The sequence below is a fragment of the Halichoeres trimaculatus genome, unplaced genomic scaffold, assembly GCF_033239565.1.
Source record: "Halichoeres trimaculatus isolate MK-OKI-2021-1 unplaced genomic scaffold, fHalTri1.1 fHalTri1_scaffold_11, whole genome shotgun sequence".
Classification (NCBI taxonomy): Eukaryota; Metazoa; Chordata; class Actinopteri; order Labriformes; family Labridae; genus Halichoeres; species Halichoeres trimaculatus.
The window spans coordinates 3,135,485-3,158,238 of record NW_027437189.1 but is presented as its reverse complement, the minus strand read 5'-3'; the positions used below and the strand labels follow the sequence as shown (position 1 = coordinate 3,158,238).

Sequence of the window (22,754 nt, the reverse complement as noted above, 5' to 3'; positions counted from 1 at the left end):
GATCAATGACTTTCTCATTAGCACAGGTTAGTTAATGGTGCACAGGAACCCTATTCATCATTTTTCTTCCCCTGTCACTTTAAGTAATTGTAGTTTGGGTCTGTATTGTAGTGTTGGACCTGGAGCTGGACTCCTGTAGGGTGTGACTGGGTTGTGCAAAGTGAAAATGTTCCACCACATAAAGTAAAGAAGGTGTATGAAGGGTGAAGGGTGCAGTGATGACACATTAGAAAGTCCTGAACCCGACATTTAACATGGTTCGTTCAGAGAATCGGAGCTCCTCAGGCTCAGGGCTCAGGTCTTTGAACTACGTCTGGTTGATTGGCGCTAATTTTTGGGATTCCATGAGATCATCTAATTTCAGATTTGAGGGTCACCCTAAGATAGGCTGGTGACCTGGGAAAACCGGGGTCCAAAGGTAGAAGTGGTACAGATTATGGGTAAGGTTGGTTTGTATATTTGAGCCTGAGCCCTCAGCGTGTGAGCTCCAGATTCTCCAACCTGAACAAGAGGAGCTCATCAGAACCAAGACCCCCTCCACAGCTTCACCCAGCCCCACCCCCCCATCAGCTCACCAAACCCCCACCAACAAGAACTCCAGTTTGTTCTCTGAAGTCACCACGGGTCAGTCCAGAACGATCCAATCCAGTCCAGAACGATCCGGTCCAGGTGGTGTGAGGGCAGGGTTGGTTTGATCTTGGTCCACTCGTTGGCCCCGTCTCTCGGCTCTCTCTGTCTCCTCTGACTCTGATGTAGCATAATGTTCAGCTTTATACAAGTTCAGCTCCTTAAAATCCAAACTGTCGATCCACAGAGTTCTTATTACATGTTAACATTTCAATATTTCTTTTTTTCCTTCTTTTTGTTTCTTTTTTATACTTTATCATCATTATTATTATTATTATCATCTTTCTTTTTTTGATGTTTACAATTATGGCCACAAGTCTTAAAAGTTCTTCAGTCTGCTCCGGTTCAAACTCCACTCAAGGTCGTTTTTCATCCGGGTTTGGTCCGAGTCCGGTCCAGCTCTGACGCGATCCGGTCCGGTCTTTACATGGCACTGGGCTTGTAGCTCTGCACAGTATTTCCCCTGGGCACGGTACGCATGGCGCTGTAAAGCATGGCTGTATGTGGGTGTGTGTGCAAGGTCTGACCATAAAGAGATCTCCAACAGACTAAAATCCAGAACCTCGTGCTTCAAGCGGTTCTGGTCCTGAAAAACACAGATCAATCCACTTCCAGTGAGTCCTTCATGTCTGAAATAAAAAGTAAACCTGCTTCTTTACAGACCTTGCCTGTGCTGGAATGTATTCAAAACCTAATCTGGATTAATTTGGCGAATCTGACAAATTCCACAGTCTTGATTGGTCGGGCAGTACATTACTAAAGAGTCTTCCTGGCCAATAGGAGGCCAGAGGCCAGCAGTACTGACCAATGACGATGCAGGGTTGGAAGGGAAAGGGAAATGAGACAGGAAGGAAAGGCAAGAGAAGGTAGGGGTGAGATCTGGGGATAGAAGGAAAGGAAACAAGGATGTAGGGAGGAGAGGAAGGGTGTATGGACACAGGAACTGGTCGGTCAGTAGGCATCGGGCTCAGTGTGCTGTGGTACAGAGTGATTGTCCAGAGAAAACATCGAGTGGTCGTTTCATACAGCAATTTGGAAACTCGTAGATCCTGTCGAGGCTTCGCCAAACCATCCAAGGTCGCCTTGAGTCCTCAAGTCTCCTCGCCGAGCCGGGATTCCATCGTAAGGTCAAGTCATCAGTTTTTGGGACATCACGTTATTTGCTTCCTTCTCCATCATTAAAGCTTCAAACAGCCTCCTGGATCTTCAGGAGTCCTTCAGTGTCAGTCGGATGCTCCAGATGACAAATCTCGAGAGCTGTACCTGATCCGGATCTACACGAAGCGGAGGATCCAAAGTGACGACATCAGTGAAGAGGCTCTTACGTCCCTGCAAAGCCTCGTCTGACAGTTTGATGCGTGTTGCCCTGATTCATCCAGTCCATGCTGGGGCTCTCACGCTTAGACCTGATGCAGTTTTACTAAGACTGTCTGAACATCGTTGGGTTTGTTGGAAACTCTTGACTTGACCAGCCTCATGAACAGAAACTTAGGATCCAGGCTGCAAATCCTGGAGAGAAGTTTTTAAAGTTCCCATCAGCTGTTTGGCAAACCGGCCTCAGCATGGAGTCAGGTTTTGATCCCCGCTCACGCCTGCAGTGATGTAGATCCAACAGATGCTTCCACAGGGTTTGTTTTTTGCACCGTTCCGTGTTGAATTCACGTTTTAAATGTTTCCAAAGTGGTTTGGAAATAATTTCCTGCCCCAAAACCCACCAAGCGGAGGTAGTTGGGGTCCCAGCCAGCCGCTGAATCAGTGTTCAATCAATCAATCGATCAACTTTCACAGAAACCGCTGATGGATTGATTGGAAAAAGGGCCGAAGCTGTGGCTGTCAGCTCGGTCCAACGCTGACTGTTCAGAAAACAGTTCAGAAAAACAAAATGCCCTCGCTTCCCCGTCCCCCAATCGTCCTCCTTCCCCCGCCGTTCATCAGTCCATCAGTCCATCAGTCCATCTGCCCGTCCCCTCCTCTCAGCTGCTCCCAGACATCAGGTTGATGGCTTGCTCCAGTTTGTGCCTCAGTTTGTGTTTGCGACAGTATCCATCCCGGTCCAACGCTGTCAAGATCTGCAATCACAGAGAGAAGACACTTTCAACCACGAGAACTTAACCGTACGTCATTTCAGCCATGACACGTGGGGCAAAACCTCTTGACAAAAGACAATTAACAGTTGAATGAGCTTGGACTGGAGCTAGCCGAGATGGTTCAGGCATCTATAAGGGTGCCTCTTTGGGCCTAAGGTCTTAAGGGCACTTCCACAGAAAGCAGCAACCTTTGGTCTTAAAATACGGATCTAATGGTGAAGTGTTGTTAACTGTAGTTCCTTGAGTGACCACTTGAGGCTGTCTGAAGAGACGCCAGAAACCCTACACACCCAATTAATATTGGTATTTTTAATAAGAACCTTCAACCCCTCCTCACCTCTTCCTTGTACTTGTTGATGTAGAAGTAGAGCTCACTGAGCGCGCTCAGTGTGTTGAACTCTGTGCCATGAAGGCGGGATTGCTCCACCAGGTACGCATCCATGTCCTGATCACTGATACTGGGCATCTTTGAAATGTCCCTGTAGTACCTGTAAACACACACACACACAGAATCCACACCATGTGTATCATCAAAACAGCTAATGCTAAAAGGTTCATTCTCAGATTAAGTTAGCTTCATCGCCAAAGGAACTACTGTATTTTGTTACTCTCTCCTAACACTCAGTTACACTATCTTGGTAACATTGTGCAAATAAAAACTAGCTAGCATGTTAGCTACATCAGTTTTAGCACCTTGTGTTAAATATAAACAACAGATAGCAGGCTAGCACAGAGTTTAGATGGCTTCCTTAGCTTCCTCTTCAAAATATCCAGAACATAAGCTACATTTAAAGGTAGCTCTTGTAGCTTATTTAGCATGTTAGCTTGTTGAGTGTAATTTGAATGTTTGTTTAGTAGTTAGCTTGTTAGCAGGTTATTCTCGAAGGTCATGTCAGTAAATTAGCACTTTTTGCTGATCTTTTTTTTACTTGCTTGTACAGCTTCAGGTGTTTTACTGGTTAGCATGTTGGCTAGTTATTATGTAATGTTACAATATTGAGTATACCTAATTCAGTTTTTAAGCCAGGGTGTCACCACCTAGTGCCAATTGTTGTGTATGACAGGCTGCATAGAAGTTAGTTTGCAACTTTGTTTTGTCACCACCCAGCTTTAGCAGTGCTTAAGTATTTTAGCTTGTTAGCATGTTTGCCACCTGTACCCACACAAGCATCATTTGGGGTAACAATTTAAAAAGCTTTGTTAGCCACCTCTTCACCAAGTTTTAGTAGTTAAGGATGATGAGATTAAAGCTAGTTAGCATGTTAGCTACCTCTCCACCCAGCTTTTGTAGTTGGGGATGTCTTTAGCGTAGAGCAGCTTGTTGGACGGCGAGTCTTTCCCGAGCCGGTGTTCTGACGTGGAGCAGGAGTCCATGAAGGTCTGAGCCACGACGGACAGGCAGGCGTCAGTGATGCTGCTCTTATGGATGTCGAACACGAACTGAGGGTTCTTTATGACGTTCACCCAGAACCTGAGAGGAAGGCTGAGGAGACGCACAGAAGGAGACGCACAGAAGGAGATGCACAGAAGGAGATACACAGAAGGAGACACACAGGAGTTATTTGTCTGATCTGTCAGCGTCCTGACTCAGGGAAAATAAAATGTCTCTGTTTTCTTAGTTTAATCTCACCAGTTGCTTTTCCAGGTGTGTCTAACGTCCGGGTCGCTGATCTGCCGTTTGTCCGCCTGCTCATCCAGGAAGTCAAACATGTATTTGATAGCCAATGGGAGAGCAGAACCCCGATGGGCGGTGCTGAACACAGTCTCAAAGAGGTCGTCCACGAACTTCTGCAGCGTCCCCTAGTGGCGGAAGAACAGAATGAAGGAAAGTTAATGCTAACAGCCCAGTTCGATGATTCTTTCAAACTCTAGGATGTGACAAACTGCAATTTAGTTACGACACACAACACAATGTTATCACACAACAAAATAAATAAATAAATAAATAAATAAAAACTGCTATCATAATTATGACATACAAAGTCAAAATTATGAGATAGTATTTCAAAACTAGAAAAGACATTTTTGAAGAAAATTGCACTGTGAATGCAGAATGCTGAAGCAGCTAGCGGTGAACTGCTAATGCAGAATGCTAAACATGTATGACTGAAGATATGTCGGAAAATAGTTGAATGAAGTCCTGTCATGAAAGGAAATAAATTGATGAGTCAATGGAATGGATAAATGTATTTTAGTTTAAATGGCTGAATTAAAGTAATGTATCAAATTTTAAAGAAATATTTTCTAGGATTTTTCTATCTTTCTAGAAATGTTTTAAAGAATCTTTTTTTTTTTTTTTGGGGGGGGGGGTACTGGGACATATTTATGAAAGCTTGCTGTCATAATTATGACATACTAAGTCAAGATTATGAGATAGTATTTCAAAATTATGACTTAATAAAAAAAAATAAAACTTCAATTCTTTTTATTGGCGGAAACAGGCTTCCATACATATTGACATTTCTGGTCTTACAGAATTTATTTTTCTGCTCATACAAAAGAAAAACAATAATTCATCAATCTTGAATCTTGACTGAGAAAAAAAAAAGTGAACTTGTTTTAATTAAACAAACTTTTTGTGGAACACTTTACAGCAATATGTGTACAACCGGCCTTTTGTGGCTTGTTTTTATGACTTTTGCGGCTATGAAGGTTACAAAAAAAACAAAAGAAGTACGTCTTTTCTCTCATCAGTTGCCATTAAATGAAAACACTAACATGTTAATGAACGAATGAATGATAAATGAACATAATGAGGGACTTACCTTTGTGGCGAGCAGTCTGGTCAGGTAGATCTCAGAAACCATCTTGCTCCCTCGGTCCCCTTCTCTCTGATCGCTGTGCTCGTGATTCTTCACTAAGTGCCACAGTTTAGTTCCTGAAAACACACATTTAAAAAAAAACACGTTATCATCTCGCTTCATTAAAAGCCCCAGGTTTCTCCCCGTTCATATGTTTGTGTTGAGTCTGGGTCCGACAGTAAACAGGAAGTCACTCAGAGGCTCCTCTCTGTCCTTCAGGGGAAGAACTCTGAGGTCATCAATGACAGAATTCTGTCTATGACCTCAGAGTTCTAGAACTCCTGCTGTTGCTCTGCAAACAGAATGTTTGCATGCATGCTCCTGATTGGTCGATTCTTCTTAGGCTACAAACAGGTCATTTGAAATCCGTGTGGTACCTGTCTCCTGGTCCGGGGTGATCATTGGAGCTCTGGATCTCAGACTGTCAGGACTGCTGGACGTCCGGAGTAAAGACTCTGAGGACACAAAGAGAGATAAGAAACTGTCTCCTGGCTCAGAGCTAGTGTGTGTGTGTGTGAGTGTGTGAGTGTGTGAGAGTGTGTGTGTCTGTGTGTGTGTGTGAGGTACCGTATCTGCTCAGGGATCTGGTGAAGGTGAAGGAGTTGGCGATGTTATAGGCAGAAACCTGCTTCTGGACCAGCGCCACCAGAGAGCCGTCCGTTACCTGGCAACACACAGCAACACATCAGTCAATCAGCCAATCAGGCGATCGCCTCGTCAATCAGCCGACTAATTATCCATTCAGCCCGCTAACTCAGTCGATTCTTATCCAGAGAAGGATCTGGATCCTCTCTGCAGCATGTCACTGCAGGAGCTGATAACAGGAGGACTGAGTCAGACCGAGGCCGAGCAGAGACGGCTTCATTTAGCGCCAGGAGGAGAAGAAGAAGAAGGGATGTTGATGATACGAGCTCTGAATCTGCCGCTGAAAGAGCTTTGAACCAATGAATTCTGGGACATGAACACCAGGCGTGTGGTCAGACTTTAAGACCCTGACCCTGGAGCTGAGGCTAACGCTACGACACGTTTAGCGTACCTGGTAGTGCGCCAGTGTGTTCAGCCTCTTCCAGTCGCTCTCGATCTTGGTGGTCACGTCTTCGTCCTGCAGGATGATCCTGGTCAGTCGACCCTGACGCCACTCTGTCAACACAAACACACAGTCAGTCGTTCAAATGGCTTCATCCGCTGCAGAAAGTAGTCCCCGATGAAGGAACCAATGAAGCCTTATTTCAATTGTATATAAAAAAAATGTAAACAAAACAAGACAACAACTTCTTAAGGTTTTCAGTTTACATCAGAGAAAGGGGGAAGGAAGAAGTATGAAATTATGTAATCCCAGCCCTTCAAATTGTGATTTACTTAGTAAATGAAAATTGACACTATCTTTGGTTAATCAACAGTTTTAAAACATGTACAGTGAATTTAAAACGATTCATTTATACAAAATACAATCATACCAACAACTTATTTAAAATGTATTTACCATACCCTGTAAGATTTTTATCCAACAACAAGCTAACACTTTGTGATATCTAAACCTTTGGAGAAATTTGATTTAGTTCAGCACTCAGTCTGTTCAACAGTCGAACTCCACAAACAGTAATACAGAAACTTTTTTATGTAGCACCCACACTTCTAATCTTAAAGATGCTATGAGGAGGACCTGTTTTGATTGCACTCACTCGCCACCTTGTGGCTCGGAGTCTCCGCACACAATTGTAAATTACTTTTAGCGAGGTGTGTTAGTTATGGAATTTAATGGAGATCAATCGAAAACAAATTTTCTCTGTTCAAGTCAACTTTTTACTGGATACGGCACGCTGAGGTAAGGTATTTATCAGTAAAGTTACATAACGTTACTAGAGGTAGACCGATATATCGGCCGGCCGATATATTGGGCCGATATTTGGACATTTGTCTCTATCGGCCATCGTCCGTATTTTCTTTTAAAAAGCCGATTTTTGATCCGTTGTATAAAATGACGCAATTTTTGATCAGGCACAAAAAAGATGAGCACCTCAAACTTGTGGAACCACTTGGATACATTACATACTTTTGTTCAAATTATATTAATACGTTTAAATTTCTTTTTTGACATTTTAAGAAGAGTGTGAATGTTTACTACTGCTTGTTACATTGTGTGTTTACTCAGACAAAATATTTCATTGTTTTGAAAGCTGAATAAATGTTCAGAGGACTGGACACGACTTGTTGTAATAGATTTCTTTTAGTTGCTCAGAAATTGCTGCGTTTCACAAAAATGTGATAAATATATATTTATTTAACAATCGGCCTGAATATCAAATTGGAAAAATCGGCTATGCATATCGGCATCGGCTGCCCAAATTTGGAAAGCATCGGCATCGGCATCGGCCCCCAAAAAACCCATATCGGTCAACCTCTAAACGTTACAGTTCGAAACGTGACATCAAGCAAATGTTGTAGCAGTCGGCTATATGTTAGCCCGGTGCTCCAACGTATCTGTAGGCTAACGTGACAACAAGTAAACACTGTCAGTTTGTACCGTAGTTTAGTGGCTGTTTATATGTAGCTCAGCTGGCAGCCCAGTGCACTGAGACGTGTCTGTAATATGTGACGTTGGTGAATCCTGGTCATATCCTGCCAGTCATCTACCAAGCAGAGCTAACGTAACCTCACTCTACATTTCATTGATCGACTCTCAAGTTTGAACAGACCACTGCAGAATAGGCTAATTAGCCTTTAGCTCGGGCTCTATCTTTCTTCTGTTAATCTTTCTTCTGCTCTTCTGTCCTTCTAGTTAGGCTCCAGTGTCCACCATCACTACAAAATTAATCACAGAAATCATTTTCAGCTGAGAATAACACAGATGTCTGACTTTGTCAGCTGACGTTGTGTTGTCATAGAGACCTAGATGTGCCGTAGATCAATCAGTGTGTGTCTGAATACCAGCATTGTGAATGAATTTGGTAGCTCTTTTTTACAGAATGAAAAGTGGTTGAAGCAAAGTTTTATAAGGGCCATGCCTCCGTACAGTAATCTACAGAACGTGGAGTGATATCTGGACTAAACTATGCTTTGAGACGGTTTAGATTTGATGTGTTTAATGTGAAATTTCTTGCAGATTGTGTTGTCTATTATCACTCCCGCAAATTCGTTTTTTATTTACTCTTTTTTTGGTTAAATATGAAGTGATGTCATCCAGAAGTTGCTTTAAAGTTTTGCCAGAACAGAAGATGTTTGTGTCATTGTTAAATAATATTTATGTAACTTAATTAGACACTTGACAACTTAAATTAATATACTTGATAAATGATCTAGGTCCCAAAACTGACCCCTGTGGGACGCCACGTGTGATATCGAGACAGTCTGAAGTAACAGTTTCTCATCTTTACATATTTTTTTAGTCGATATGTCGTGGTTAATGGTTAAATGAACTAATGTGGCGTAAGCTCTGCGTTGTGATTGGTTACCGAGGTCCATGTCATCGGCCTGAGGTCTCTGAGAGAACGGGATCCCTTTGTAGACGGCGTCCAGCAGTTTGTCTTTGACCTGAGTCACTGTGTCACAGTTCAACACCTTCACAGGTACCTCCGTCCCCGCCTCGCCCTCCGGAGGGATACACATCAGGGTCTGAGAGGGAAGAGGAACAGAGAGGACGAGTTTCAGTCTCTGAAAGATTCGTTTTCTGGTGAATCAGGTCGTCAGAAATCTGAGCTGTTTGAATTTGATTACCAGGGATGTCGAACTGAGACATAAAAGTGTGTGTTAGTGTGTATGTGTGTGTGTGTGTGTGTGTGTACCAGCTGTTTGTAGTCGATCTGCTGTCTGATGAGCTTGTCTTCGCTCAGAGAGTAGCGAGCTTCTCCGGTGATGGCGTCGATCGGTCCTTTCTCCATCTGCTGCTTTATGGCGCAGTACAGCATGAAGAGCGGCTCGCCGGCGCACTCCTGAGGGAGACAGACGGTCAGAGTGAGGAAGACGAGCTTCAAGAAGTCAGTTAGAAGACAAGCACAAGGAGACAAGGAGAGAAGGAGAGGAAGCTAGGTGTTACCTTCAGGAAACGATGCAGCAGGAAGGTGAACCAGTTGGTCAGCATCTTCTCGGCCACAGACTCCGTCCTGGACACGCAAAGGTCAAAGGGTTTAATCACAGGCAGAGATAATCATCATTTAATTAAAGGTCAAAGGTCAAAGGTCAAAGCAGCTCCTGACCTCCTCAGCAGCAGTTTGGGATGGTTCCTGTTCTCCAGGTTCTTCTCGATCAGGTCGGCCAGCAGCTGCTTTAACACCACGGTGGCGTACTCCATCCGGCCCTGAACACACAGAGCAGAAACCACTTCCTGTTAGCGTCCGTCAGTCAGCGATCAGACTCAGAGCGCCACAGGTGAGCGTCGGGGGTTTACCTGCAGAGCAGCCATCAGCAGAGAGGCCACGTTCCCGCGGTCCCTCATGGAGAAAGACCTCTGGGCCTCCAGCGTGTGGATGAACGTCAGCAGGAACATCTTGTTGTTCAGCAGCTGGCTGAAGAGCCGCAGAGCTTTCTCCACGTTGGCCGGAGACTGAAACACGGACACACAGAGGGAGACGCAGACACGGTTACAGACCTCAGGAAATTACCTCACACCCACATGTTGTTCAATGATCTGTTCTAGAGTGGCTCCAGATTTCCACGAGATCTTCACAAGATCTCTACGGGATCTCTACAGGGTCTTTATGAGATCTCCATGAGATTCCTAAGATATACTCACGAGATCTCCATGAGATCGTCACAAGATTTTCTCTAGATCCACAGGGTCTTCATGAGATCTTTCGAGATCTACGTGAGATCTCCAAGAGATCTTCTCTATATTTCCCCAAGACCTCTACAGAGCTCCACAGGATCTTTATAAGATCTCTATGAGATCTTTACAAGATTTTAACAAGATCTCTACAGGATCTCTACAGATATCTTCATGAGATCTTCATGAAATCGTCTCAAGATTTTTACAAGATCTCCACGGGATCATCACAGTGTCTTAAAAAGATCTTTATGAGATCTCCACAAGATCTATGTGAGATCTCTAAGAGATCATCAGGAGATTTTCACAAGATCTGTACGGAGTCTCCACAGGGTCTTCATGAGATCCTTTCAAGATTTTAATGAGATCTCCCCGAGATACACAAGAGATCACCAAAAGATTTTTCGCAAGATCCACACAAGATCTTCATGGGATCTCCATGAGATAGTAACAAGATTTTTAACAGATCTCTACGGGATCTTCACAGGGTCTTCATTGGATTTCCAAGATATCTTTATGAGATTTTCCCAAGATCTCTACAGATGTCTACAGGATCTTCACGAGATCTCCATTAGATCCTAAAGAGATTTTCACAAGATCTCTATGAATCTCCACAGGGTTTTCATGAGATCCTCACAAGATTTTTATGAGATCTCCCCAAGATCCAGGTGAGATCTCCAAAAGATTTTTCGCAAGATCCACACAAGATCTTCATGGGATCTCCATGAAATCGTAAAAAGATTTTCACAAGATCTCTATGGGACTTCCACAGGATCTTCATTGGATCTGAAGAGATCTTCATGAGATCGCCCTGAGATCTCTACAGAGGTCAACAGGATCTTCATGAGATCTCCATGAAATCGTCACGAGATTTTTAAAGGATCTCCACTGGTATCTACTGTGTCTTCATAATATCTTCATGAGATCTCCCTAAGATCTATTTGAGATCTTTAAGAGATCTTCACAATATCTCCTCAAGATCTCTTTAGAGGTCCACAGGGTTTTTTCACAAGGTCTCAGCAAGACTCTCATAAGATCCTCATGGGATCTTTATGAGATCTTCACGAGATTTTCAAGAGATCTCCCTAAGATCAACCTGAGATCTCCAAGAAATCTTCCCACGATCCACACAAGATCTTCATGGGATCTCCATGAAATTGTAACAAGATTTTCAACAGATGTCTACAGGGTCTTCATTGGATTCCCAAGATATTTTCATGAAACCCCCCCCCCCCCCCCCCCCCCCCCCTGAAATCTTTACAGATGTCCAGAGGATCCTCATGAGATCTTCATGAAATAGTCACAATATTTTTTTTATTTTTAAGATCTCCACTGGATCTCCATGGTGTCTCAATAAGATCTTCATGAGAAGCTTTTCTTCCTTTTTAAAACCTTAAGTAAATCAGATTAATGTGATATGTTAAGGTCAAAACAGACTAATCTGAGGTAAAAATGTGGAATCAGCAGGTTCACTGAAGGTTTTTGATGTGGGTTTTTAATTCCTAGAGAGGACACTGTCCTCGAGTCTGTTTCCTTTAAATAGATATTGAAGAGAAAAGAATCTGTCCGTCATTTTGTCTTATTCATGTTCCAGGTACATTTTTCTACACTTTTTCAAAGACTTTTAGAATAAAAACACATCTGATAACCCCAGCTGAAATAATAAAAATAATAATAATCACATTAAAACAATAAGTCAGAGACTCAGGGACCTGGTCCTGTGTTGTTGGTCTGTAAACCTGACCCGGCTCTCAGTAAACCTGTTCCTGGTCTCTGTGTTATTAAAATGCTGAGCTCTGTCTCTTATTAAACCTGAGCCGAGCGGAGGATTAAAACCTGCAGAAAACAGACGAACTGTCCCTGAAAGCACGATAAAACGCTTCAGAGTGGATTAAAAGCTAACAGCAGCTCTGAGAACACAGAAACTTCCCTCTCAGAGTCTGATCTGCTTCCACACCTCGTCCTCGTCGTCGTCGGGATGTGAGAGTCTGCTTCAGCGGCTCACGGCGTCCCGCTGCGCTCGCTTAATTAAAGACGCACAGAGGACGCTTTCCCTCTCACGCTGAGCCGCAGGTTTAAACACACTCTGACTATTTCTGTAACGATCCCCTGTTTCTGTTCAGCAGGTGATGAAGCAGATATCTGTGTGTGAGTGTGTGTGTGTGTGTGTGTGTGTGTGTGTGTGTGTGTGTGTGTGTGTGTGTCCGTACATCCAGCTCCTTGAGCACGGGGTGTTCCTCGATCCCCGGGAACATCACTCTCATGGTGTACGTCCTGTACTCCAGGAACGGGATCTTCACGCCGTCCATGTCGTTGGTCAGCTCCTGGATGTCCGTCTGCAGCTCGGCAAACGCTGAAACACCAACGGAGACTTCATTAAAAGCTTTTTACAGCAGGTTAAACTCACGGTTCACATCATTTAAAGACACTTTGGAGTTTGTTTCCACGTAGAGTGAACTCCCAGAAATCTGAGCGACTGTGGAGTCACTTTTAGAGCATCCTGGAAATCTTTACATTTACTGATTCTGTCCAAACTGAGCTCAAACACCATGAAGACAACAAATTTATTATTAAAATACAGAAAATATTCAAGAAAAACAATACATGTAAAAACTGAACCGTCTTTAGAAACATTGAGAAAGGAAATTTTGGCCTCTTTGGTTTTAATCTATGACAGAGAATAAAGAGAATATTAACGGGTATAAAGTTGTAATTTGGGACTAAAAAGTCAAAGGTTTGGGAAAATAAAGTCATGACCCACAAAAATAAAGTGTTAAATAACAAAAAAAAGTTTTAAATTTGGAAATAAAAGTCATAAATTTACCAGAAAAAAATCGTAGATTAGGAATACAAGGTCATAAATTTGCTAGAATAAAGTAATAAAGTTAGGACGATAAATTAGCAAATTTGAGAGTATATTACATAAATTTATGATAATTTAATCTTGACCCACAAAGCTTAAATTGTAAAAAAGAAAAAAAAAAGTCCTAAGTATGGAAATGTCCAAAAATCGTCAAATTTTTAAATGAAGTCAGAAAAGTAGTAAAGGAGTTTTTATCGTTTCAGTGAACTGTAAAACTTTTTTTCTTCTTTGTATTGACCCAAAAAAACGTGACGTGACCTGATGAAGAGTCTCTCTGCTTGGTTTTGGAAAAAACTACATGTGTTCAACAATTTTCAACATAAAGACATTTTTCATGTATCTTGTGTTTGGCTGGTAAAAACTGTGGATGTCAGTGACTGTGATCATGATGGTCACTGTGGCAGAAACTGTTTCCTGAGAAAATGTTTATGATTAACAAATCAACTATAGCAACTTACTCCTTTAAGTTATTTTCTTTAATATGGACAGAAACAACGTATCAACTTTTTGTTATCTAATTTTTTTTTGGTTATGATTTTTTTTAATTTAATGTCTTTTTTTGTTTGTTTGTTTTTTGTTTTATGTTTGTAATTTAATCGTCCTCAGAATTTATTAAATTGTAATTGCGTGTCTCAAAAATTGTTGAAAACTCAATAAAAACATTGTTCGAAGAAACAAAAAGTAAGAATAAAGTCATGAACCACAAAAAAACAGTCTTAACTTATGGGGATAAAGTCGTAGATTTGAGAATAAAAAGTTAAAAATTTACAAGACTATTGTCGTAAATTTGGAACAACAAAGTCTCAAATTTGCTCGGGAAGGAAAAAAACTTAAGAGAATTAAGTCCACAAATATAAAGCTGTTAATTACAGGAAATAATTTGTAAATTTGCGAATAAAAATTCCTTAATTTACTATAATAAATAAATAATTGACAAGAAAAAAAAAAGTACATTCAGGGCAATAAAGTTGTTAATTTGTGAGCAAAAAGTCATAAATTTTAAAGAATAAAGTTGTAAATTTACAAGAATAAAGTAATTTTTTACCAGAATAAAGTTGTTGGTAAGCCAAATAAAAGTTTAAATTTATTAAAATAAAGTAATAATTTAAGGATGATAAAATTGTAAATTTGCAACGCGTCATTAATTTACGAGGAATAAAGTCTTGATCCTCAAAAATTAAGTCCTAAATTGGTAAATAAAAAGTCATAAATTAACAAGAATATTTGCAAGCAAGTAGTCAAAAAATTTAGAGGAATAAGGTTGTGACGCACAAATATTATGTGGTTAAATACAAGAAAAAAGTTGTTAATTTGGGATCAAAAAGTCATAAATTGACAACATAAAGTTGTATGTGACTAAAAAGTCATAAATTTAAGAGACTGAATAAAAATAAAGACGTAACTTACTAAAATAAAGTTGTTGACTTGTGGATAAACAGATATTAAATCAGGAGAATAAGGTTGTAACTTAAAAAAATAAAGGTAAAATTTAAGAGAATGAAGTTGTAAATTTACAAGAAAAAAATCATAAATTTATGACTTATCTTCTCAAAGTTAAAACTTTATTCCCTAATAATATAACTGAGATTATTTTGTTAATTTCCTTTTCTTTTTTTTTTGGATGGCCTTTTCCGCAGTGGTATTATTTTGATCAGTTATCTGTGAAATTTTCTGACGTATAAAAACCTCTATAATCTAAAAATCATATATTTGTTGTTTTTCAGAGTCTGTTCCCGTCCCGTCAGACGGTCAGATCTACAGGTCAGCGTGACGAGTCAGCGTGACGAGCGTTCAGGTCTTGGTGGGTAAATCAAACATACCCTCTTTGCACTCTAGCGCCACCCGGCTCTCCAGGTTGTCCATCTGCAGCTGGAGGCGTTTGAGCGTGCGGTCGGCGTCTCTGGTCTTCCTCTTGTAGGCGATGAGCACGGCGATGATGGCGATGAGGAGCACGCCGCCGCCCGCCCCGATGCCGATGATGGCGGGCAGCGTCAGGGCGCTGTCCGAGTAGATGTGGAGCGTTCCTGGGGAGTACTCCAGACCTCCCACCAGGATCTGAGAGGAAACACACATCGGTAAAAATCAGAAGACAAGTAATGATCCAGCTCACCTGTGGAGGATAAAACACACACACACACACACACACACACACACAGGTGGAAATACGAGCGCTATCAGACGCTCACACACCTGTCCGTCCCGTGGTATCGATCCGATCGGAGCGTTCACGGCGTCGTGTGTATGAATGTTTCATTAAAGCGTTTCCTCTCAGGTTATAAACATCGATTAAAAACAGACGAAGCATCGTTTGAACAAACTGATGAATTAATGATGAAGAGGAGACGATGAAGATGAGAGGATTGATTTATGATCAATGAGTAAATAATTCATCAATAGTTTGTCCAACACAACGTCTATTGATGGCTTCGCCCTGTGTGAGTGTGTGTGTGTGTGTGTGTGTGAGTGAGAGAGGGAGTGTGTGTGTCGCCCTCTGATCTGTGATATCAGACCAATTACCCATGATCCCCTGCAGCTCCACTTAATGACTTTCACCTTTATAATGGAGACCCCCGCCCTCCTCTTCCTCCTCCTTATGCTTCCTTCTCTGCTTTCTTTCCTTCTTTCATCCTTTCCTTTTCTCTTTTGCCTCCTACTCCCTCACTTCCTTCCTTCTCTTGATTTCTTTTTCCTCATCTCCTCTCCTGTCCTGCTTCCTTTCCTCTCCCCCTCTTGTCACTTGACTCCTTCCCCACCTCTCTCCTCTCTTTCCTTTTCTCTTCTCCTCTCCTATCCTTCCTTTCATCCTTCCTTTTCTTGCCTCCTCCTCCCTTTCCTACTTTGTTTCTTTCCTTTCTTCATTTTTCTAATCGTCCTCCTTCCCTCTTCTCTCCTAATGTTCTTCTCTTCATCCTTCACTCCTTTTAAAAAAACAGTTTGTTTCCTTTATTCTGTCCTTGTATCCTTCTCTCATCCCCTTTCCTACTCACCACCTAGCCTTGCACCCTTCCTTCCTTCCTTTCCTTTTATCTTTTTACTACATTTTCTTTTTTTAAGCAGCTGTTTGTGTTGCTCCATACCTTTTTTGAAACCGTTTGATTCTGACCAATCAGGAGCCAGTAACAGGTTGGAAAGTGGGCGGGGCTTAGCAGCCGTCACTCACCAGGACTCGCTGTTCTCCCGTCAGATCTGGCGAATCACAGAGCAGCTGGTTCTCGGACACGGTGAGCAGACAGGGGGACTCTCCGATCAGGACCGTGTAGTTCAGACGACTGTTCCCTGGAGCCGGAGGGATCAGGTTCTTACCCTGAAACCAGAACCAGAACCAGGACTCAGGACTGCAGGGTGGAAATCCTCGGACACCATGTTTGACGTTAAAGCAGCGTCACTTTACTTCTTCTTCCGTCCACCTGTTGGCGTCTTTTACTCACCTTGAGGATGATGGGGGACCCCGGTTTGACCTCCAGGATCCCAGAGTTCCCCAGGGGGTCAAAGGTGGGGTTGGGGTAGTGGATGAAGGGGGTGGAGTTCAGGACCAGCAGAGAGGAGACCTGAAGCAAAACATTCATCAGTTTTTACTGTAAACTCACCAAGTGTGTGTGTGTGTGTGTGTGTGTGTGTGTGTGTGTTACCTGGTCAAAGATGAAGCCGAACTCGTCGGGCCGCAGCGCCCCCTCTGGTGGATTTGGTTTACTGTAGATCAAACCTGGAGCCAAACAGGTCATGGTGCTGTCGTTCACCACCGTGCAGAACTACAGAAAGACCAGAACCAGGTTCAGGTTTTTACTTCCAGTGTTCACAGTTTGAAAATGTCCATGAGTTCAGAAAAGTGCAATAAAATAAAAATATGTTTAAAATTGAAATTAGTTAAAACAAAAAAGTTTGGACACGTTAAAAAATGTTGAATCAGAGACGGTTCTTTACTAAAAGAGACTGTGAGGAGGATCTGTTTAAAGTGGACTGCAGCGCCACCTTTGGCCCAAAGTCTTACACAATCTCCTTTTTCACTCTACTTTTCTTTGTTCAAGACGACTTGGAATGGTTAAAATAAACATAAACATTAGCACAAACAGTTCAAGATAGTTTGTGTTGTAGCCACCAGTCCGTTTTTTAGCTTTTAACTTGTATTTTAGTCTTGAGCTCCTTTTCAAACCTTTAGCTTTTGTTTTAGCTTTTAGCCTGTGTTATAGCCTTTGGCCTACATTCTAGCCCTTGACTCATGTTTTAGCCTTCAGCTTGTCTTTTACCCCTTAGCTTATGTATTAGCTTTGAGTTCATGTTTTAGCCTTTAGCTCCTGGCTCAACATTTAGCCCTTGTTTTAGCTTTCAGCCTGTTTTTAAGCCTTTAGCTTGTGTTTTAAGCTTTAGCTTGTGTTTTAGCCCTTAGCAAGTGTTTAAACCTTCAGCTCATCTATTAGCCATTAGCTTATGTTTGGGCCATTGGTTTGTGTTTTAGCCTTTAGCTACTGGCTTAGCATTTAGCTCTTTCTTTAGCTTTTAGTCTGTTTTTTAGCCTTTAGCCTGTGCTTTAACCTTTTGCCCATGTTTACCTATTAGCTCGTGTTTAAGCCTATAGCTTGTATTTTATCAATAGCTCTTTTTCTTAGCCTTTAGCTGGTGTTTTAGCGTTTAGCCCCTGTCATAGCCTTTGGCCTACATTTGAGCACTTAGCAAATGTGTTAGCCTTCATCTTCTCTTTTGGCCTTAAGTTTGTGGCTTAGCATTAAGCTGTTGTTTTAGCCTTCAGTCTGTTTTTTAGACTTTAGCTTGTGTTTGAGCCTTAGGCTCATGTTTTTAGCCTCTAACTTGTCTATTTTAGCATTTAGCTTTTGTTTTAGCCTCTAGCTTGTGTTTTAGTGTTTAGCCTGTGTTATTTCCTTTAGCCTTCATTTTAGACCTTAGCTCATCTTTTAGCCTTTAGCTTGTGTTGTCATGGAGACTTAGACATGCTGTAAATCAATCTAGTTCTTTCCGACCCGATCAGGAAGCTAAGAAATAGCATTTAGAAATAACCTGTAGTCATGTTGATAATCTCGTGTTAAAGTGTGGATTAGGATCAGGCAGATATTTAGAAGAGAGACTTTTTCAAGATCACTCAGAACTGAAATGAGCAAAGTTCATTAAAAGTGTTTAAACCCTTCAGAAACACTCAGTTATTTATCTTTTTATATCCGTTTCTCTTTCACTTCTTCACAGATTGATTTTTCTTTTCCCTCCTTTAAATAAATCAGCAGAGTTTGTTAAAGTTTCCTCACGTTGTTGGTCTCCACTCCTCCGTACTTGGCTCGGACTTTGGGCTCCTGGATGGTCAGCAGGTTTGTTCCTGTTACTGTTATCACTGTGCTGCCACTGCACACACACACACACACACACACACACACACACACACACACACACACACACACACACACACACACACACACACACACAGGTCACAGATTAATAATCTGGTTTATCCTGAAGTGATGAAGTGTCTCTGGATGGTTCTGGATCACTGACTTGAGGATGGTCCAGTTGGGCTCGATGCTGCTGATGGTCGGGTCCTCGGTGTAGATGTATTTGATCTCTGAGCTCGTCACCTCGGCCCTGTCAATCATCAGGCGGATGGGGGCGGGGCCAGAGCCGGAGAGGGAGGCGGGAGTTATGCAGATGATTTCTCGATTGGTTCGTCTGGATGAAGAAGAGGAGGAGGAGGAGTCAGAGGATAAACGGGCGTTAAACCAGAAGTTTCAGGGTCATTCAGAGACGGCAGGAAGTAAAAATCTTATTCCTGGATTATTTTGATGTTAAATCATGTGACATGTTGAAGTCATGAGTAACGGGTCCAGACTGACTTGACGAACAGACACTCCTCCTTGTCGATGTAGACGGTGACCGTGCTGCCGGCGTCCAGGTGTCGACCCGTCACCGTCAGCCTGGTTCCCCCAGAAACCGGACCCCTCTCTGGACGCACTCGGGTGAAACTGGGGCTCTGGAGGAAGACATATATCTCAGATATTTAGGAGTTTTACATTTCTTTAAAATCTATTTTATTTGTTAATTTTTTGCTTTTGCTCTTGATTTTATCATCTGTTTTTTTTTTCTTTTTCCTGCTTCCTGTAAATCTCTCTGAAACCAGCGTTACACATAAATCATGATCTCTATCTATGTATTAAAACACTTTTATCACTGAAAACTGTACGAGATTTTAATAAATGTAGGTTACACCTTTAACAAATTACCTTCTCTCTTACACATCAAGACAAACACGTGTTTCTTTATATTTATGGATTTTTTTAAATTCCAAAATATTCAGAATTTGAACTGAAATCTATCTGTTACGTTACTAGATCTCCAGAAAGGATTAAACTGGAACTCTGAAAAGGTGAATACAGTAAGTTGTAATATCTGATTCCTAATGATGATTTTTTAAAGATGTTATGAGGAGGATCTGTTTTGATTGCACTCCCTTGCCCCCTTGTGGCCAGGAGTGTCTGCACACTGTCACTTTTAGTGAGGTGTGTGTTTGTTTTGGAATAAATGGAGATCAGATCAAAACAAATTTTCTTTGTTCAAGTCAACTTTTTACTGGATACGACGCGCCAAGATAAGGTATTTATCAGTACAGGTACGTAGCGTTACAGTTTGAAATGTGACAACAAGCTAACGTAGCAGCTGGCTATATGTAGTGCTATCGGCAGCCTGGTGCTCCGATGTACCTGTAGGCTGACCTGACAACAAGCTAACTTTGTCAGTTTGTAGCGTAGTTTAGCAGCTGCTATATTTCTCTCTCCTCACAGCCCGGTGCTCTGAGACGTGTCTGTAACGTGTAACGTTAGTGAATCCTGGTTCTGTCCTACCAGAGCTCATCTACCAACTCCAACCTCACCAAGCAGAGCTAACGTAACCTCACTCTTCATTTTATTGATAGACTCTCAAGTTTGAACAGACCACTGCAGAATAACTGCTGACTGTGGGTTGGAGACAACATTAGCACAAACAGTTTAGCCCTTTTAGCCTTTAGCTCGTGCTCTATCTCTCTCCTGTTTCTCTTTCTTTTGCTCTTTTGTCCTTTTTCTGTCTGACAGTTAGGCTCCTGTGTCCACCATCACTACAAAATTTCTGGTCCTGGTCAATCCGAACTGGAAGCTATGAAGTAGTAATCTAAAATAACCTGTAACCAGCAATGTTAGCGCTGATAATCTCATTTTAAAGTGTGGATTATGACCAGGCAGATATCTAGAAGGAAGAATTTTTAACACACTTACCACGAAGGAATACGTCTGCGTGGAGAGGGTTCGATACTCGGCGCTGCAGACGCCGATGCAGAGCTCGACCGGACCACCAGGGGAGTGGGGGAGGAGAGCCTCGGCCATGTCGCACACAATCCTACACACACACACACACACACACACACACACACACACACACACACACACACACACAACATATCATATCATTATATGGACCCATGGAGTTACATTTGATTTCTTTTTTCTTTTTTTGCAGGAACTCAAAATGATATTTAGTGAAAAAAACAGAAGCAAGGGAAAAACAAAGCAGTCACGGCAAATTTAAATCAGCTGTTTCTTATCTGATAGATTTGCAGTATACACAACATCCTAGAAGCATTTTATGGAGTAGTAAGAGTGCCAAATTACAAAAATAAATCTTTAAAAGAAGAAAATAAAGAAATAAATCTATCAAAGATATATTACATATTTTTACATATTTTTCATACATATTTTTCTGTGCATATTTCCTTCGCTTTTAAAGTGACATTATAATGTGATTTAAATACTTTTATTTGTTTGTCTTTATATTCATACTTTTATTTTAAGGCTTTATCCTTTGATTAATATCATTTCTTATAGCTGCTTTCTTTCTTTTTTTTCTTTCTTTCTTTCTTTCTTTAATCATTTACTTATATATTTATTAAGCACTTTTCTATTTATTTTTTTATTCTTCTTTGTATTTCTGTTTTTATTAGCCTTTCATTTTGTGGTTTCTTATATAATTTATTTATTAATTCATTTATTTATTTATTCTTTTATAGATTTAATTTTGGCACTCTCACTACTCCATAGGATTTAGTTTCTGTTAACACGACGTTTCACCCCAAAAACGCAAAAAAAAACAATGAAAAAATCTGCGTTTACACAGAAACGCTGAGGGACTTAAATGCTGTAGGGAGCATGCCAGGCCTGTAGGTGGTGCTATAACTGGTTTGTCCAGAAGCAGCTTTTGGTAGATCTCCAAATCTTGCTCAACCTGTTTTTTTTCCACTTGATTCTTACTTTTCACTAAATATCATTTTGAGTTCCACCTCTGACACACACTGACCTCTCTGCGCTGATGTACTGAGACGGCACGGGGTTACAGCGGACGCCGGCCACCTGCACGTGAGCGATCTCCTTCACCTGCAGCCCCAGGTTCTCCCCCTCGATCGTCACCCGGGTCCCGCCCTCACGAGGCCCCGTCAGAGGGTCGATCTGAGAAAAACCACATTCGCTTTAATCAGACGTTTTTAGACGTTTCAAAAGTGTCAGTAAAGGTTTCAGGTTCGATTCCTTACCCTGGTGATGCGCGGGTGGCTGCAGCGCAGGTTGTGTCGGCCGTGATGCATCCAGTTCTGCTCGGGCGTCGGGCAGTGCTGGCGTAGGAGACACTTCCTGGTTTCTGTGCACCATCCGCACTCGAACGCCGCCGGAGCTTTGAGACACTGACCGCAGCTGGAGCGCTGAGCCTCGCACTTATACAACAACGCTGAAAAACAACAACAACAACAGTCAGTTGCTGATCTTTAGGGGCTTTTTGACCAGAGGTACCAGGAACTTTCAGCGTCAGGATCTTCTCTTTTTTCAGCTTTTTTTACCTTTCATGGTCAGAGGTTTGTCGATGAAAAAATCTCCGTCCCAAACGATGGAGAAGTCCACGGGGAGGTCGCCGGACTCGTCGCCTTCGTACCAGTACTGCAGAGAGAGAAAGAGGCGCTGTCATGACGGTCGGACACGTTTTAATCGAGACAGCCAAAAGTCAGCGATGTGTTAATTATGATCCAGTGGAGGCAGAGGTTTAATTAGAGCGGAGGAGTGAGGAGGAGGAGGAGGAGGAGGAGGTACAGTAAACTGGGAGCAGCTCTGACTGTAACTGGGATTAGAGCAGATTTAAATAAACATACAGGAGATTAGCTTCACCCACAGACCCTGTTTGTGCAGCTAATGTTAGCTCAGCTAACACAGCAGCTACAGTTTAGACCTCTTTAAAGGCTGATAGCAGCTGATAGCAGCAGCAGGAGCAAACAGGCGGCAGGCGAACAGCAGCGTCTGTTTGAACAGCGCAGAGCAAACGCTGCTGCGTACAGACGCTGCTAAAGCTAATGCTAATCTTTATTCTGCTGATACATGAACTGTGTTAATAACAGAGATGTGTCACCTCCTGGATAGTGAAACTGAATCATCTAAAGCGCCCCCTGCTGACTGGCAGCAGTAAAGGTCATGAACTCTGTTTCCTTCATGTTTACAGATGGGACATGGGTCAAACTCTAAAAACCAAATCTGGGTCAAATGAACATTTGTCAAACATGTTTCCGTCAGTAAAGTTAGTTCCTGCTGTCCTGGTTTATGTCAATGAGTTATCTG

At 41.9% G+C, this 22,754-nt stretch overlaps 1 protein-coding gene across 1 annotated transcript in view; it reads right to left on the bottom strand.

Moving 5' to 3' along the window:
• Positions 1-585: 585 nt before the first annotated feature.
• Positions 586-22,754, bottom strand: part of plxna3 (plexin A3) — a gene marked incomplete at its 5' end in the record, with an annotated part of 102,772 nt that continues 80,603 nt past the window's right edge. Inside the window, 25 exons of the mRNA XM_074682508.1 lie at positions 586-2,696; positions 3,052-3,202; positions 3,985-4,197; positions 4,345-4,514; positions 5,480-5,592; positions 5,893-5,970; positions 6,083-6,179; positions 6,552-6,655; positions 8,968-9,127; positions 9,298-9,444; positions 9,549-9,615; positions 9,709-9,809; positions 9,900-10,055; positions 12,485-12,627; positions 14,958-15,192; positions 16,298-16,441; positions 16,566-16,685; positions 16,767-16,886; positions 18,390-18,483; positions 18,634-18,804; positions 18,969-19,105; positions 20,382-20,502; positions 21,457-21,605; positions 21,689-21,879; positions 21,989-22,085. Of these exons, the coding sequence (XP_074538609.1) occupies positions 2,601-2,696; positions 3,052-3,202; positions 3,985-4,197; positions 4,345-4,514; positions 5,480-5,592; positions 5,893-5,970; positions 6,083-6,179; positions 6,552-6,655; positions 8,968-9,127; positions 9,298-9,444; positions 9,549-9,615; positions 9,709-9,809; positions 9,900-10,055; positions 12,485-12,627; positions 14,958-15,192; positions 16,298-16,441; positions 16,566-16,685; positions 16,767-16,886; positions 18,390-18,483; positions 18,634-18,804; positions 18,969-19,105; positions 20,382-20,502; positions 21,457-21,605; positions 21,689-21,879; positions 21,989-22,085 (3,375 nt within the window). The remainder of the gene's footprint in view (positions 2,697-3,051; positions 3,203-3,984; positions 4,198-4,344; positions 4,515-5,479; positions 5,593-5,892; positions 5,971-6,082; positions 6,180-6,551; positions 6,656-8,967; positions 9,128-9,297; positions 9,445-9,548; positions 9,616-9,708; positions 9,810-9,899; positions 10,056-12,484; positions 12,628-14,957; positions 15,193-16,297; positions 16,442-16,565; positions 16,686-16,766; positions 16,887-18,389; positions 18,484-18,633; positions 18,805-18,968; positions 19,106-20,381; positions 20,503-21,456; positions 21,606-21,688; positions 21,880-21,988; positions 22,086-22,754) is intronic.